This window comes from Phytophthora cinnamomi, assembly GCF_018691715.1.
Source record: "Phytophthora cinnamomi strain GKB4 chromosome Unknown Contig51, whole genome shotgun sequence".
NCBI lineage: Eukaryota > Oomycota > Peronosporomycetes > Peronosporales > Peronosporaceae > Phytophthora > Phytophthora cinnamomi.
The window spans coordinates 296,439-314,761 of NW_027150984.1; the positions used below are offsets into that span (position 1 = coordinate 296,439).

An 18,323-nucleotide genomic window follows, 5' to 3' on the forward strand; every position below is an offset into this window, starting at 1 on the left:
CTGCAGTTAGGGCTTAAACATTGCTCGGTGATGTGACAGACATTTGGTGTAAAATGCAGGGTAATTTCCGATAGAAGTCGGAACGATGACGAGATTTCGTTGTTCTCTCCTGGCAAGACGAACTGATCTCAAGTATGTTAGACGCAATTTGAATCGTAACCACTCCAGTCGAAACTAACGTACTCAGTGACCATGTTTGTGAATTCAAAATCATATACTAGTACGTAGTACTAACAGTATGCTGTTGTAACATTCACAGTTAACACCACTGTACGTGCTTGTTGGTTGTATGTCGCCCTACGTATTCGTTCGTGGCTCGAGACCACTACACTGTACTTTATGGATGGAGTCCCATCCTCCAGTCAGATGTCTATGTCTGACAAGGTCTCCTCCACCAGCATCTTCGTCAGCATTTGTGTGGCGACTTGGGCATTTTCGTGGAGTAAGTCGTGCATCATTTCGCAAAACTCGTGGTCACTACCTTTTCGAGGCGTTGCAGATCCAAACTGGACGGGAATTTGACGGACGCACACTCCAACCACTGTCACTTCGTCCTCGGGGATCTCTTGAAGACGCGCCCATCCAGTCTCCTCCATGTGCATTCCGGCGAAAATTCCTTCGCCCTCCGAGTAAGTTTTCCACGTAAAAACTATGCTGGATTTCCCCACCACTCGGCGAAAAATGTACCGCTGGATAAAGGACACAGTAGCACCAGTCATCAGCGTCCGCACCAAGCGAACTCTGAGGATTGTTGCTTTACCTGGGTCGGCCAAATCTGTGTAGTCTTCTCGGTCCTTGATCACGCCCTGAAAACTACCAAGAGGTCACCAGGATTGTTGCGTCTGATGCAACGGAAATGACTGCGTGAATCTGTTGAAATGCTGAAAGTACTCACCGTCACTGCCGGTGGTGGGCTTTCGCATTGAGCAGGTCATTCCGTTTGGCATCCCGAGAACATCCAATTCGCGAAAGATTTCGTCCACTTGATCGGAGTCCGCGACGACCTGACTCAAGTGCTCAGCGAATAGAGCTCGATTGGTCTGCTTGTTCATTTGGAGACTAGATGCCAAGGCAAAAGAAGTCCCCTGCTTGACAGCGTCGATTCCGAGCACATTTTCTGGAACAAGACTACGCAACGTGGCTATGTAGGAGGCTTGCATGCTGGCGGCGGCTATTAGGTCCTTTTGCTTCGTCTTAGCTTGATCGAGGTGCTCACGCTGCATAATGGCCAGGTCTCTCCAAATCGAGTTCACGGCAACCACATTGGCCGCGGTGTCGTTTTTCTTGTGACGGTATTCTTGCTGGAGGTGAGTCAGCCGCGAAGTTAGCTCTCGCTCCAAGCGTCGGAGGGTTTCTCGCTCGTTCTTGAGCCGCTGCTCGTATCGTTGCTTCCGACGAACCTCCTTCTGCCGTCGAGTGAGTCGCTTGATGGCTTGCTTATCATTGACACTGCTTTCGTCGCGGAGGTGCCGAACCGCTTGGGCGTCGTTGCTATTGATTCGACCGGGGGATACAGTGGCTGGGTGTACCACAACGGGATGGCCACTTGCGTTTCCCTCGGTTTCTTGGATACTTGAAATAGTTCCAACGACGTCGTTAGCGTCTAGCCACATCGAGATCTCCTCCAGAAACTCTGCGTCAGTGGCCATCGCGGTCGTCATGTTTGCTGTCCACGAATTGACTCGTGCTGAGGTAAGCCCAACGAATAATATCTGACACTGAGAACGACAAGTGATCGCTCAGAGTAGCCAATCCTGCACGTATGGATCGCCAGCGTGGCAGCTGCGAGAGCGACCGTCGCTTTGTTTACAGGAGGTGCATGTACAGGCACTATGGCGTCGGTAAGCCGTTGTTGCGTAACCTCGCCACGTGGTCCTTAGTCATTTGTTGTGTGACGTGGCCACATCGTCAATCGTCGACGTGAGGTTACCAGTTGGCGCTCAACCCCCTAACTTCAGGAGCACAAAACCATACCGCGCTTACGCGCAGGAATCGACTCGCTGCAGGTAGGTTAGCTGTAGTGTGTCGTTTAAGGAAACATATTACGGTCTTTCCTGACCCGTCGTTGATAGAGTCGCTTGCGAATGACTTCCTTCGCTCTCCTCATTTGCTCGGTGAGAATTGTCTGTGCGCCCGTCGACTGCTAGCTTGATGCCACGGGCGTCACTCCGCGAGAGGTAGGCGGGAGCATAGAGTCTTTTAAAGGGTTTCGCCCTGTGTTCTCTTAAGGCACATGGAAAAGAGAGCAAAACAATCGATCGGAGTGACGGCTGTCAACAGTGTCGACACAACACTTTAACTCATTCAGTACATTCTCAAACGAACCCATGCGGCTGCACCGCGTCGGCTGAGAATGAAGAATGATGCCACGAGGCAGGGTATTTCCTTCCTGAAGGGGGATCTAACCACTCCATGGTCAGTGGTCGCGGTCCGGGGCGAAGGGAAGTGTCTTATGGGACATCGTACGATAAAACCTCGTGGAATACTGATACATAAACTCGAAAGTCGGCAGGCGTGATGTAGCTACTCCCGAAATCGTCGCATTATGGTGGTATTCGTTGTGGATGATTAGCCATGTGCAATCCTCTCTCTCAGCGAGCAGTGGCTAAACTTACTGCAGTTAGGGGCTTAAACATTGCTCGGTGATGTGACAGACATTTGGTGTAAAATGCAGGGTAATTTCCGATAGAAGTCGGAACGATGACGAGATTTCGTTGTTCTCTCCTGGCAAGACGAACTGATCTCAAGTATGTTAGACGCAATTTGAATCGTAACCACTCCAGTCGAAACTAACATACTCGGTGACCATGTTTGTGAATTCAAAACCATATACTAGTACGTAGTACTAATAGTGCTGTTGTAACATTCACAGTTAACACCACTGTACGTGTTTGTTGGTTGTATGTAGCCCTACGTATTCGTTCGTGGCTCGAGATCACTACACTGTACTTTATGGATGGAATCCCATCCTCCAGTTAGATTTCTATGTTTGACAAGGTCTCTCCCGCCAGCATCTTCGTCAGCATTTGTGTGATTGATGATTCGGGTATTTTCGAGGAGTAAGTCGTGCATCGTTTCGCAAAATTCGTGGTCACTACCTTTTCGAGACGTTGCAGATCCAAAGTGGACGGGTGTTTGACGGACGCACACTCCAACCACTGTCACTTCGTCCTCAGGGATCTCTTGAAGACGCGCCCATCCAGTCTCCTCCATGTGCATTCCAGCGAAAATTCCTTCGCCCTCCGAGTAAGTTTTCCACGTAAAAACTATGCTGGATTTCCCCACCACTCGGCGGAAAATGTACCGCTGGATAAAGGACACAGTAGGTCCAGTCACCAGCGTCCGCACCAAGCGAACTCTGAGGATTGTTGCTTTACCTGGGTCGGCCAAATCGTCGTAGTCTTCTCGGTCCTTGATCACGCCCTGTAAACTAGCAAGAGTTCACCAGGATTGTTGCGTCTGATGCAACGGAAATGACTGCGTGAATCTGTTGAAATGCTGAAAGTACTCACCGTCACTGCCGGTGGTGGGCTTTCGCATTGAGCAGGTCATTCCGTTTGGCATCCCGAGAACATCCAATTCGCGAAAGATTTCGTCCACTTGATCGGAGTCCGCGACGGCCTGACGCAAGTGCTCAGCGAATAGAGCTCGGTTGGCCTGCTTGTTCATTTGGAGACTAGATGCCAAGGCAAAAGAAGTCCCCTGCTTGACAGCGTCGATTCCGAGCACATTTTCTGGAACAAGACTACGCAACGTGGCTATGTAGGAGGCTTGCATGCTGGCGGTGGCTATGAGGTCCTTTTGCTTCGTCTTAGCTTGATCGAGGTGCTCACGCTGCATGATGGCCAGGTCTCTCCAAATCGAATTCACGGCAACCACATTGGCCGCGGTGTCGTTTTTCTTGTGACGGTATTCTTGCTGGAGGAGAGTCAGCCGCGAAGTTAGCTCTCGCTCCAAGCGTCGGAGGGTCTCTCGCTCGTTCTTGAGCCGCTGCTCGTATCGTTGCTTCCGACGAACCTCCTTCTGCCGTCGAGTGAGTCGCTTGATGGCTTGCTTATCATTGGCACTGCTTTCGTCGCGGAGGTGCCGAACCGCTTGGACGTCGTTGCTATTGATTCGACCGGGGGATACAGTGGCTGGGTGTACCACAACGGGATGGCCACTTGCGTTTCCCTCGGTTTCTTGGATGCTTGAAATAGTTCCAACGACGTCGTTAGCGTCTAGCCACATCGAGATCTCCTCCAGAAACTCTGCGTCAGTGGCCATCGCGGTCGTCATGTTTGCTGTCCACGAATTGACTCGTGCTGAGGTAAGCCCAACGAATAATATCTGACACTGAGAACGACAAGTGATCGCTCAGAGTAGCCAATCCCGCACGTATGGATCGCCAGCGTGGCAGCTGCGAGAGCGACCGTCGCTTTGTTTACAGGAGGTGCATGTACAGGCACTATGGCGTCGGTAAGCCGTTGCTGCGTAACCTCGCCACGTGGTCCTTAGTCGTTTGTTGTGTGACGTGGCCACATCGTCAATCGTCGATGTGAGGTTACCAGTTGGCGCTCAACTCCCTAACTTCAGGAGCACCAAAACCCTACCGCGCTTACGCGCAGGAATCGACTCGCTGCAGGTAGGTTAGCTGTAGTGTGTCGTTTAAGGAAACATATTACGGTCTTTCCTGACCCGTCGTTGATAGAGTCGCTTGCGAATGACTTCCTTCGCTCTCCTCATTTGCTCGGTGAGAATTGTCTGTGCGCCCGTCGACTGCTAGCTTGATGCCACGGGCGTCACTCCGCGAGAGGTAGGCGGGAGCATAGAGTCTTTTAAAGGGTTTCGCCCTGTGTTCTCTTAAGGCACATGGAAAAGAGAGCAAAACAATCGATCGGAGTGACGGCTGTCAACAGTGTCGCCCCAACACTTTAACTCATTCAGTACATTCTCAAGTAGACCCATGCGGCTGCACCGTATCGCACAGTTATGTGTCATGCGGTCGCATCGGCTGAGAATGAAAAATGATGCCACGCGGCAGGGTATTTCCTTCCTGAAGGGGGATCTAACCACTCCATGGTCGGTGGTCGCGGTCCGGGGCGAAGGGAAGTGTACTATGGGACATCGTACGATAAAACCTCGTGGAATACTGATACATGAACTCGAAAGTCGGCAGGCGTGATGTAGCTGCTCCCGAGATCGTCGCATTATGGTGGTATTCGTTGTGGATGATTACCATGTGCAATCCTCTCTCAGCGAACAGTGGCTAAACTTACTGCAGTTGGGCTTAAACATTGCTCGGTGATGTGACAGACATTTGGTGTAAAATGCAGGGTAATTTCCGATAGAAGTCGGAACGATGACGAGATTTCGTTGTTCTCTCCTGGCAAGACGAACTGATCTCAAGTATGTTAGACGCAATTTGAATCGTAACCACTCCAGTCGAAACTAACATACTCGGTGACCATGTTTGTGAATTCAAAACCATATACTAGTACGTAGTACTAATAGTGCTGTTGTAACATTCACAGTTAACACCACTGTACGTGTTTGTTGGTTGTATGTAGCCCTACGTATTCGTTCGTGGCTCGAGATCACTACACTGTACTTTATGGATGGAATCCCATCCTCCAGTTAGATTTCTATGTTTGACAAGGTCTCTCCCGCCAGCATCTTCGTCAGCATTTGTGTGATTGATGATTCGGGTATTTTCGAGGAGTAAGTCGTGCATCGTTTCGCAAAATTCGTGGTCACTACCTTTTCGAGACGTTGCAGATCCAAAGTGGACGGGAATTTGACGGACGCACACCCCAACCACTGTCACTTCGTCCTCAGGGATCTCTTGAAGACGCGCCCATCCAGTCTCCTCCATGTGCATTCCAGCGAAAATTCCTTCGCCCTCCGAGTAAGTTTTCCACGTAAAAACTATGCTGGATTTCCCCACCACTCGGCGGAAAATGTACCGCTGGATAAAGGATACAGTAGGTCCAGTCACCAGCGTCCGCACCAAGCGAACTCTGAGGATTGTTGCTTTACCTGGGTCGGCCAAATCGTCGTAGTCTTCTCGGTCCTTGATCACGCCCTGTAAACTAGCAAGAGTTCACCAGGATTGTTGCGTCTGATGCAACGGAAATGACTGCGTGAATCTGTTGAAATGCTGAAAGTACTCACCGCCACTGCCAGTGGTGGGCTTTCGCATTGAGCGGGTTATTCCGTTTGGCATCCCGAGAACATCAAATTCGCGAAAGATTTCGTCCACTTGATCGTAGTCGGCGACGACCTGACGCAAGTGCTCAGCGAATAGAGCTCGGTTGGCCTGCTTGTTCACTTGGAGACTGGATGCCATGGCAAAAGAAGTCTCCTGCTTGACAGCGTCGATTCCGAGCACATTTTCTGGAACAAGCCTACGCAACGTGGCTATGTAGGAGGCTTGCATGCTGGCGGTGGCTATGAGGTCCTTTTGCTTCGTCTTAGCTTGATCGAGGTGCTCACGCTGCATGATGGCCAGGTCTCTCCAAATCGAGTTCACGGCAACCACATTGGCCGCGGTGTCGTTTTTCTTGTGACGGTATTCTTGCTGGAGGAGAGTCAGCCGCGAAGTTAGCTCTCGCTCCAAGCGTCGGAGGGTCTCTCGCTCGTTCTTGAGCCGCTGCTCGTATCGTTGCTTCCGACGAACCTCCTTCTGCCGTCGAGTGAGTCGCTTGATGGCTTGCTTGTCATTGGCACTGCTTTCGTCGCGGAGGTGCCGAACCGCTTGGGCGTCGGTGCTATTGATTCGACCGGGGGATACAGTGGCTGGGTGTACCACAACGGGATGGCCACTTGCGTTTCCCTCGGTTTCTTGGATGCTTGAAATAGTTCCAACGACGTCGTTAGCGTCTAGCCACATCGAGATCTCCTCCAGAAACTCTGCGTCAGTGGCCATCGCGGTCGTCATGTTTGCTGTCCACGAATTGACTCGTGCTGAGGTAAGCCCAACGAATAATATCTGACACTGAGAACGACAAGTGATCGCTCAGAGTAGCCAATCCCGCACGTATGGATCGCCAGCGTGGCAGCTGCGAGAGCGACCGTCGCTTTGTTTACAGGAGGTGCATGTACAGGCACTATGGCGTCGGTAAGCCGTTGCTGCGTAACCTCGCCACGTGGTCCTTAGTCATTTGTTGTGTGACGTGGCCACATCGTCAATCGTCGACGTGAGGTTACCAGTTGGCGCTCAACTCCCTAACTTCAGGAGCACCAAACCCCTACCGCGCTTACGCGCAGGAATCAGCTCTTTGCGCTGGCAAGGTATTATATTTTTTTTTGTTGCGATAAATGTGTGGCTGTGTAACTTTTTTTTATGTCGCTGTGATCCGTCTCAAACAACTTAGATAAAATTCCGCAACAACTTATGCATGGATAAAATCGCGTTACATAATACTCGTGACTTGATTGTTGATAATGCTGACGATGGTGATTTTTAGGGAGTCATAATCATCTGGGAAACAAAACAGTATTATAGTTTTCTACTGTACCATAAAACGTTACACAACCACACCGTCATCGAAACACACATTTTCAGGCAACAATACTACTAATACATGCAGTACATGATATATAATACCTTGCCAGCGCAAAGAGCTGATTCCTGCGCGTAAGCGCGGTAGGGTTTTGGTGCTCCTGAAGTTAGGGAGTTGAGCGCCAACTGGTAACCTCACGTCGACGATTGACGATGTGGCCACGTCACACAACAAACGACTAAGGACCACGTGGCGAGGTTACGCAGCAACGGCTTACCGACGCCACAGTGCCTGTACATGCACCTCCTGTAAACAAAGCGACGGTCGCTCTCGCAGCTGCCACGCTGGCGATCCATACGTGCGGGATTGGTTACTCTGAGCGATCACTTGTCGTTCTCAGTGTCAGATATTATTCGTTGGGCTTACCTCAGCACGAGTCAATTCGTGGACAGCAAACATGACGACCGCGATGGCCACTGACGCAGAGTTTCTGGAGGAGATCTCGATGTGGCTAGACGCTAACGACGTCGTTGGAACTATTTTAAGCATCCAAGAAACCGAGGGAAACGCAAGTGGCCATCCCGTTGTGGTACACCCAGCCACTGTATCCCCCGGTCGAATCAATGGTATTATGGAGATTCCTCCGTAACCAGTTACACTGATGGTGAAAGACCTTCCATTTGGGTGTTATTTTTTTTAAACTATAGTAGCTGGGTATGCAGTAAGACGAGCAACCAATGTGTCCGTCGGTCGAGTTGTTTTGCTTTGCCGCTCTGGAGCCTTCCGGCTATCTTTGCGATGTAGCTCTGCGTAGGGTTGCTGTAGCTTTTATCGTAAAATGCATAAGATTGCGTTGTGTAGGACTCATGCCTGGGGCGTGAAGCCCATTTTACTTGGTGGTGCTTGGACAGTAGAAGTCGGTCACCATTGTTTCGTTGCGGTGAATTCAATCCTTTTACACCTCTTCCCAACATCCCGTCGAAGTCGACACACTTTCACGAAGCAGCTTGAACTGGTTGGGGCACTCGGGAGGGAACGCGGACCCGTTGATCAAGTGCCCGGGTGTTAGTGCATACGTACATTTAACGTGACTAGTGCGGTTGCTTTAAGCTAACGCACGCAGCGCGGGGACAGGGGGCAGAGGGCCTGGAGGCCGGAACCGATACACCAAGTCGGAAATTTCCCGGTCTAGAACGAGTCTTGCCAAATGATGAGCTCTTTTGTCAATCTTGGAGAAGACGTCACACACCCAGATCTAGTCGCTTTGCAGCCAAGAGCGAAGCTGGGGACATACACAAACCGGAGACTGAATTTCAACGGAGCTCGCGCGCTCCATGCAATTCACTTCCATCCGACCACGTCGCTCAAGCGGCCGCCACGACGAAGCTTGACGAGACGAGGAAGTCCTCGGATTCCATAATATGCTCACACGTGGGGTTCACCAGGTCCCACGCGCTTAGGTAGGTGACATTTGGGGGACACACGAGAGGGCTACCGAGTCTCTCGTGTGCTGGCGAGTCTTGTTCATCATGAACGCGAAGGGTCCGCCTTGTCCAACGCGCCTTGGTCTTGAAATTGGTGCCGCGGTAGGCAGTAAAGTATCAGGTGGACATCGCCTGGCACGTCGCCGCTCGTGCCAGACGCCTCGATCTCCTCCTCCGCCATTCTCAGCCCCACCCAGGGGGACTTCGCCTGAGAAGGGGGATCCTCCGTAGAGGCGCCGGAGAAGATCTTGGGTCCAAGTGCGCCAATTACACTCAGGGTTTGGTAGTACAGTGAGAATTTTGGGTAGTACCGTATATGAGATCTCCTACTTCAGAGAGATCTCCTAATTCCTACCGGTCGATAGCCAATCAAATACATGACAGCTTCCACGTCGACAGTAGAGATCTCCTAATTCAGAGTCTAAAAACGGTGCAGAACGTACAAACAGTGCCCCTTCGCGCACAAACAGTGCCCCTTCATTCCAAGAAAAGCGCCATGGTCCGCACTCCGGGGCAGCAACAAGGGCGGACCAGGACAACCGGAACTGGGAAGCTACCCAAGCAGTTCAAGCGGGTGGCAATAACTTACCACCACAAGCGCGACGTCATTGAATATTACGACGCTGCTGGAGGAAGACAATGTAGACAACGAGGCTTAATACATGTATATGCATACCGGTAGGAATCTGCACTCTACTTTCAACATCGTTTTGCTAGACATTCATGGTACATAAATTCATCGGTACTTGTACATCTCGTGTACCATTTACAACAGTACAACTTCAATATTCTGGGGTCTGAAGTAGGAGATCTCATATACGGTAGTAGTAATACTACTACTAACCAACTCGAAACCAGTGTCACTACTACTACAGTAGAACGAATTTGGTGTTAGTGGTATCACTACTAATTAGCACTACTAATTTGCACTGTGGACCCATATTGACGTCTACTGTCCCGTACCCAGGAATCTGGGTGACATTCCAGGAGGGTCTTCGCTGGGCCTGGACCCTGAAAGACCCGCGCCGAGGCCGCCTGAGGTGACTCTCGCTCGTCCGATGGCTACAACTACGAATGGATACACCCGAGTGACACAGCGTACCGCTTTGGGAGGAGTCGCCCGGAAGATGACGCGAGACCCAGAACTCAGCTGAGCTTCGCGACGACGACGGGAGTTTCCAGGGCTAGCATGGTGGCGTCGAGGACGGGTGTCAGGGCGTGCTACGGTGCTCCTCCGAGCCAGGATGGAGGAGGTGTCGCAACAAGGAAGGATGGCACGCCAGGGTGCCCCGGTGAGTAGAATGGAGAAGGCGTCATGCTTATGGGCGTGCGCGGTGGAGGCCGACGCCCGCAGTTGCTTGTCAGCGAAACATTTTTCCCGCTAAGAACGAAGTCTAACAAGTACCGTTTTACATTCGTTTAGCGCCGCCTCGTTCCTGTACCTACCGAGAAAGGCCCCTCTGAGCTCCAGCCACCCTTGACTGAACTCTCCGTGGCGGGAGGGTGCGCGACATTTGGTGGAGAAGCAGGGTACCGCTTGCTGCGAGGGAGACCAGTTTGATGGACTTCAAGGACAATTCGTGTGATCGCTGTGGCGGAGGCTACGTGAGGAGTAGTTTCAAGATTCGTTTGGTGTTGCCCGCGGTTCGTTTGTGTGTTCGGCCAAAGCGCGGTGCCTCAGGAAAGACCAACACAGCGTAGCTTTTCTTTTTTCGGTTCAGGCTGAGGTAGCCTCAAGGAACCCGGTTCATTTCTTCTTTTTGGAGCGCGCGGGAACATTTTCCAAGTGGAGACGCTAGTTTTGGCACAGAGGTGCTCTGGTCTACAGGAATACAAGTTGTTGGAGATATCTACTCGACTGGTACGGTCTCAGTAAACAGTAGCAGGGGCTACTAGACCAAGTGGAGTACAGTCGTCGGTTTGTCGGGAGTGAACGATGTAATGCATTGGTGCGTGATGGAACGGCTCGATAGCCGTAGTACGAAAAAAAATGGTTGAAGAAGAGTACTTAATCATGGTTTACGCCGCTCTTGCCTGGCAAGACGGCGCGGAGGTGACACGAACAATGTATGATGAGCAGCGGGAAGGATGGTGCGACGGAGATGAGTGGTGGGTGATCGGCGGACAGCATGACAGCGGCGCGTTTGGGGTGAACGACGAGCTCTATCTAAGTCACAAGCAAGTCCGCGGCGCTTTGGAATTTTCTGGATATCGGTTTATGGAGTTGGCTAATTGGAACGCTAGGCAGCAGTGGAGACCAATTCCTCAGTACACAGTAGACGGAGTGACTGCGCGTATCGTGGAGATGAATGGGTTCCCTGTATTTTAGACGTTTAATCAGCAAGAGCCTTGGACGGCAACTACAGCTCCCGTTCTGTTCTCGTTCGGCTATTCGACGGAGACGACGCACGGTACCACAGCGTACTCTGGTGTGCCAAGTCAAGGAATTTGTATCGATACCACGGCGTGTGCAAGTGATTGTAGCATCCCGCTGAGACCTGTTGAAGTCGAATCGCCTGTGGTGTGGAATGGCGTTCTGGGAACGGCTTCCGCGTCGGATTGTGCTGATGAGATAGTAGCCTGGGAACACGAATGGACAACAAGGTGCTGTGTTCAGGGCAAGGTGCTCTCGGAACGGATTGCTATCGACGGCGGTCATCACGGACCGCCAGAATGCTGTTCCGCGTACGCCATATCGCTTGCCTTTGAAAGCAGTAGTGAACTAGAAGCTCCACTACACGCTCGCCTGGTAGTTATGGAAGAGGGACGTCGACACGGCGACGGTGCGGATGACGAGGCTTATTATATGGAGACTGGCGAGGACGCCAGATATAGTAGTATTGCTGATTAAAACAGTGCGGGACGCTTCCTTGGTGCAGAGAGCGTAGGCGTTCACAATCTGATACTGTTGGACGTGATTGAGGAGAACACGCCGGACGAGGTCCGCCAGCACGTGCAGGGCGTTTTCGACTTGCGAGACTTGTGACTGCAAGGAAGCAGAAGAAGACGTTGTTGTTTGGGAACAGGATACGGACGAGGTCGACGTCTGCGAGAAACCTTGCGAACGGCTGGATCCGTTCCGTTCTGTGAGTGAAAACACAATTAGCAGAAGCATGGTGCGTGCTGAAAGTGCTTTGATCAATTCGGACATGGGTCAGCTTGGTCAACAACGGGTGGAGCCTGCCTCAGATCCAGTCACGGGCGAACTGGATGAGGTGATGAGTGATGCAAACCTTGATTGGGTCGCTGGGGACCTCATTGCGTCAACGTTTGTTGGAGGTGATTGCGAGATCGTCGAAGGAGAACATGCTGATGCTTAACAGGGAACGCTGGTGATGAAAGACTTTAGCATTCGGGAGATACGATAACGGATGAACACGATGAGGTGGAAATTGACGGTGCTGTGACCAGTAATTCTGCTGGAAACGACTCGACCAACGGCGCTGCGACAGCAATGGTTGAAAGTCCGCGTGGGAGCCAACAAGGTGCGGAAAAGGTTTTGGCTGCTGCTATCAATAATGAAGTGATCAATCTTCGGGTGAGTGTCGAACTAATTGGAGGCGTTTCAGTGCCGAACGCTGGAGCTCCGAATCGTGTTCCTCCTGGGCGTGATAAAGCTCACCTCAAACTGAGCGAGATCGGCGAATCTTTCGTTATGTTGGCACGAGCCCAGACGCTGAGCACTGCATTGAAGACATGCACTGTATGGTAGAACGCTGTTGCGTTGGAGTAGCGGACGATAAGTGGTCGCTGGCGTTGCGGGTGTGAAAGCAAGGATATTTGGCGAGGCGAAGAAAACCAATTGGCGGGTAAAGGATCAGGGCGTCAGTAACGCCTATGAGTGTGAGAGCAGACCCTGGTGGTCAACAACTTTGTATGCATTGTGTCGATAAAGGCTCCAGGAATGGGTGCGATCGGGGCCCATGGATGTTCATGTTGGTTGGCAATATGGTCAAGTTCAGGCCGGGGAGCGTGAGGCGCACACTCTAGTGTAACTGAACTTCAGGACGTGCGGGTATGGTGCTGCCGAATGTCTTCGGATGTGGTGGGTGCTTCGCCTTCGCAACTTGGCTTCAGATACGGAGAGCGTAGTCAAGGCGCGGCCGGGGAGCGTACTACGTCTCGAGGGACGACTACTATTTGGAACAATATCACGAACTACAGCTTTGAGAATGGGCTCAGGAATCAAGCAGCACGCAGATGTAACAGGACTCGGGAATGAAACACAATAAGGATCCGTCGAGGGCGACGGATATTCGGCCGGGGAGAATGTCCCGTGTCCTGGTATACAGCCCGTGTGCCAGGGGTCACTGACTCGGCCCTGGTGTGGCACACTCCAAGCCATCGCGATGGACCTGCAAAGATGACGCGAGGTATTCCCGCGGCTCCGGAGGGGCGACGCGTCGGTCTACAAGGGCTATTGCACGCGTAGATTATTTTGGGGGTCGCATTTGGGTCGGGTCGGGATTTATGGTCGGGTGTTTTTCCCGACCTAAACCACCGACCCCGACTGAACAAGCTTTTCAGCTAAATCTATTCCTGTTGAACATGCAAACGCTGGTGGCAGCTCAATAGAGTGCTCTAGCAAGCAGTGCACTTATGCACTTACACTGTTCCAATTAGTGTAGCATATTGGTTTCCTTCGTAGCGCCCCTCGCCGTCGTAGTCGAAGGAAAAATCGGGCTCGTCATCTTCACCTTCGTCACCACTGTTGTCGGTACCGCGATCGCTGTCTCCATCGCTTTCACTATTGCTATCGCTACTGTTGCTACGGTAAGTGGAGCTCTCAGCACAGCTGGACAACAATCTACATGTTATGGGGTTTGTTGCATGCGAAGGAGCTTGCATCGCGTTCATTGTGCTGGTTGCTAACTTCGCCCCGACCTAAAGTCCCGGCCCGACCCAAACTACACAATTTGAACTACCGACCATAAATCCCGACCCGACCCAAATACGACCCCCCAAAAAAGTTTACCATTGCACGGGCACGACGAGAGGCGACACGACGGGAGCGCTTCCAGCTGCGAGGTCCTTCCGAGGACGGGCGTCATGGCGACTTCAGAGCTACCGTCGGTACGAAGAGGCGGGTTGCCATTTATGAGGATGGGGGTCGCCTCGGGGGCGCGCTGCTGTACGTTGAGATGGGATGTCATGCTTAGGAACGTGCCGGCACTGACAGCCCGAGCTACTTAGTCACTTTTCTTTTGGCGCTGTTGAGAACAAGACCACACTAAACAACACAACAAGCTTTTTTTTTTCCTTACATTTCCCCGCGCTTGGTGCTCGGCCGCCTGACCTCTTCCGTCCGCCCCCGTCTCCAACCGGCACGGAGTGCTACGATTTAGGCGACGTTTTATCGTCCCCGGGCCACCGTACATCCCTGGCTCGGGACAACAGGGCCGACTTCTTCATCCTCACGGACAAACACAGCAACGGAATCAATTTTTGTCGCTGCTCCAGAGGGGTGATTTTGGTTTGCATAAGGGCAGTGTTAAGAAGAAGAATGAAGTTGATCAAATGGGAGGTAGACTTGTCTTAGTATTGGCTAAGCGAAAACTAAACCAAACCTGGCTGCGGTATCCACACACGCGTAACTGCGAGTCGAACGTCATCATCAACTAGTTCAGGGAACCCTAGGCGGCGCAAAACTATCCTCGTCTCGTCACTATCAAGATTGAGCTCGGATTGGCGATAGAGGTGCAGGTAGTGTTGCCGAAACGAGCAGCTAAAACAGGGAATGTTTGGGCTGATCGCACGCACATCGTGGAACTAGATATCGTTCCGGAGATGTCATAAAGCGTGGAGTACAATGAATATAAAATGAGGAGAAACTCACGAAGATAGCGCTAGTCGTCATGCGCATTGCGGTCGGACGGGAAGTCCAACAGCCTTCACCCCAGGGAGCATCGAAAAGCTGGGTCCATGATTCCCATATCTTCTGTCATAACCCCTAGGCGGGGTCACACTCGAAGAAGCAATGCGTCGCAGTGCCGATAGCCCGGAAGGGCAGTGTCAATTGACACAGCGATTTTCACCGGTGACTTTAGTGGTGAGGTCTGTTGATCTCCACGAGCACCCTTCTTAGACCCTCGCCTTGATCCTTTTGCCTTCTCCATTCGTGGAATGAACAGCCAGCGACGCGAATAGACTGAGAGCTGGTGTGGTTTCAGGCATATCCATTTTGAAAAAATAGGATTAGGCATTTCGCGCTTCCTCGTCACACACTGCCTATTTTTAAGAGGCCTGAGTATGATTGTCCGTTTCCTTCATTTTGTCCGTCTAATACCAACTTCCTTTGTTTGTTACTGACAACAATGTTGTTGGTACAGGACTGCATTAAAAATGCAATGTTCATGCCTACGACGCGACGAGAATGTTATCGCAGTTCACCCAACCAGTAATATCTCTATCGTCGTCTACTTGCCCGACACTGCGGCCAAACAAGCTTAGGCTAGCTAGCTCACCTACTAATGCACTAGCAACCACCTCAACCGTGGGCACATCAAGCCCAGCCCTCGAGTAACCTGCGGTAATCGTGTGGGCGTTCAGCTCGGCGTGCTGTCGCGATTTTGTGGTGACTGCTGTCCTTGGCGTGTTCTGGCACGCATAGACATTTTGTGACGCGCTTTGAACGCCTTCACCCAGGACCATGATGCGCGGAATTAGTCACATCGTAGGCAGCAACATCTAATGCCTGCAAATGAGGCATCACAGTCGAAATAGGAACGCCCCCCCCCCTCTCTCTCTCAAGTCATTAGGCCTCGAAATCAGAAGCTGGACATCGTGCACGGTAGGGTGTACTTGCTCAAATAGGGTCGGCCTTTCGATGAAAGACTAAAAAGGATCAAGAAGGTAATGTGCACTACGCGATACCAGCTTTTTATTTGGACCAACTACATCTACCGCGAATGCAATGCGTTATAGTAGGCTGGTCGGTATCTGATTGAACACAAGGGGGTGGAATTTTGTATAGAAAAGCTATCAAATTCTAGTACTCGTTGCTCATCACAGTAAAGTCGCTGTCGCTGTCTGTGACGGCAACCTCCACCCGCAGCTCACGACGCCTTCGTGCTCGCCGATTGGTTTCCAGACGTCTCGCTCTCCTTTCTGCGCCAATTGTAGTCAGACGCCTTAAGTAGTCGCGGTAATGCTCTCCGTCCTCCGCTCTCAGTGGATGATCTCGTACGTGGAGGTTAGTCAAAGCCAGACACGCTCGAAAATACGTTTCGTATTTCACCTCTTGCCAGCGGTATTTGTCAGAGCAGACAGCCCACAGCGTACAGAGCCTACCGAAGTAATTTTCGACGACGACCCCATCCGAAGAAATATCGTGGTTAACAGCTTCTTGTTCGACCGTCAACGGCGTGGAGGGGCGGCGGCGCGTAGGGACCAGCACACGCATTTCAGCAGCTAGACCTTGGTAGCCCTTGTCTGCTAAGATGACCCAGGACTCAGGATACTGATCGTGCAGAGGACCGTCATCAGCCATGTCGTCGTCGGTTGCCGGCTTGGTGGCGGCCACCACATGAAACGCGTTGTTTTTCCTGAAGATAGTGATGTCAGCCTCGGATCCTCTGTAGTGGTTCGAGCAGGTGATAGCGAGCCCCGTGGGAAGCACGGACACCTCCGTCTTGTAGCCGTGCAACTTGTATTTCTTGCTGTAGTAGCTCGCCCTTTCTTGCTGACTACCACTCGGCATGTTCGCCTGCTGAAAGGTTACATCGACGGCGTAGCGCGCTGCACGATAATGTTGAAATGCATGGCCTGCCAGCACCTCCTTTCGCATCGTTCGATCACGCTCAGCGTGATCGACGAATACGTAAGGAGAGATGATCTCCAAGTAGTGCACGACCTTTTTCTCAAAGGTGGGGGCTTTGATGTGGAAGGTGGCCGCCAACAAGACCCATCTACCACCGTTTTTCAGCACGCAGAGACAGATGAAAAGGATGTCCATGCCAGACTCACGATGCTTGTTGCCTTTGCCTACGTTCCACCGCGTGGACATAAAGCCACTCAGGCGGCTCCAGAGCCTGGAGATTTCGGCCATCGTGAAGTTGGAGAGCTTCAGCACACTCTCCGTGCCGATATCCTGAAACATGTCGAGGATGGGGTGGTCGGCGTCCTCGTCGTTGTCGCTGTCGGGCAGCGGGTCGTGATGTGCCAGGCGCGTTTGCTCACACGGAGCTCCTCCAGCTCCTGCAGTTGTATGATGCCCTGGCGTGCACTTCGTCTCGCAGCTGCGGCGTCATCGGTACAAGCGGGTGGAGTGGAGCGTGTAGGAGGTGATCCGGAAGCTAGGCGATCTGGCGGGTCGTGCGGCGAGGGGCTGGACCGGCGCGAGCCATGGGTATTCTTTAATAGATGGGATTTTGAATAATAGGGTAGACTGACTGAACGAAAAGCAGAGCGACTTCATGCGAGCTCGGCTCGCACTCAGGGTATGAGAAATCGATCGAGGGGAGGTATCTGCGAAGCTAGGAAGACTTGGACCACTTGGTACGCTCCCTCTCAAAAGGTGTATAATTTCGCATGTCACACTAGCATTTGCATAAGATGGACAGCTCTCCGTGTAGTAGTCGGTATCTAATTTCGAGGTCTATTGATCCAAACCACCAGCTCCTTCTCAGTGTCCTTGGGAAGGGCGGTACGACGTCCACGGCGTCGGTCCTTCTTCTTGCGTCGGCCCTTGGCTGTTTTGCATGGAGCCTCGATGTGGCCATGGTGTTTGCGCCACTGATAGATGAGTTTGTGCCGCTGCTCGTGCACAAGCCCTGGATAAAATGTGGCAATAACGGCATTGACATCGCCACATTCCACCCGGATTGACAGCACTCTCGGCTGCTCGCCAGCCGAGATTGCTACGTCCTGTGTGGCATGGCGCCAATTCGATTCTGATGGCCAGCACGCAATGTGGTGATGCTGGCAGTAACAAATAGAGGAATAAAATGCTGCGATTTGATTGGGTCAGAGCTTTTGTCAGTAATAAGCAGGCGTCAGTAACAAACAAAGGAAGTCGGTAGGTGGCCTTAAGCTGAGTGTATGGAGGGGTTAGGGTTACATTATTCAACACACCAAGCTCAGTTAATGAAGGCACTCAAGTCACTCAATACACATTAGTAAATACAATGTATCACTCAATAGCCGCCACTTAGGTCCCCCCCCACAGACACTATTCATTGTCTCGTTGACAGTATCTTGAGCAATGCGCACGCACACGCGACGAATGTCAATTTAAGGGGGATGCACTTAGAGGGACTGTCGCCCGAATGGGTTAATGCCACGTGGCAACTTGCTGCTGCGTTCCCGTCGAATTTGTTTCTTACAGCGGAACCCAGTCTTCTCGAACTTACTAGTC

At 51.8% G+C, this 18,323-nt stretch overlaps 1 protein-coding gene across 1 annotated transcript in view; it reads right to left on the minus strand.

The window, feature by feature from the left end:
- IUM83_19447 (succinyl-CoA:3-ketoacid coenzyme A transferase) overlaps positions 1-17,132 on the minus strand; it is a gene marked incomplete at both ends in the record, with an annotated part of 44,502 nt that extends 27,370 nt beyond the window's left edge. The window contains one exon of the mRNA XM_067944497.1: positions 16,259-17,132. Within this exon, the coding sequence (XP_067789573.1) occupies positions 16,259-17,132 (874 nt within the window). The remainder of the gene's footprint in view (positions 1-16,258) is intronic.
- Positions 17,133-18,323: the final 1,191 nt, after the last annotated feature.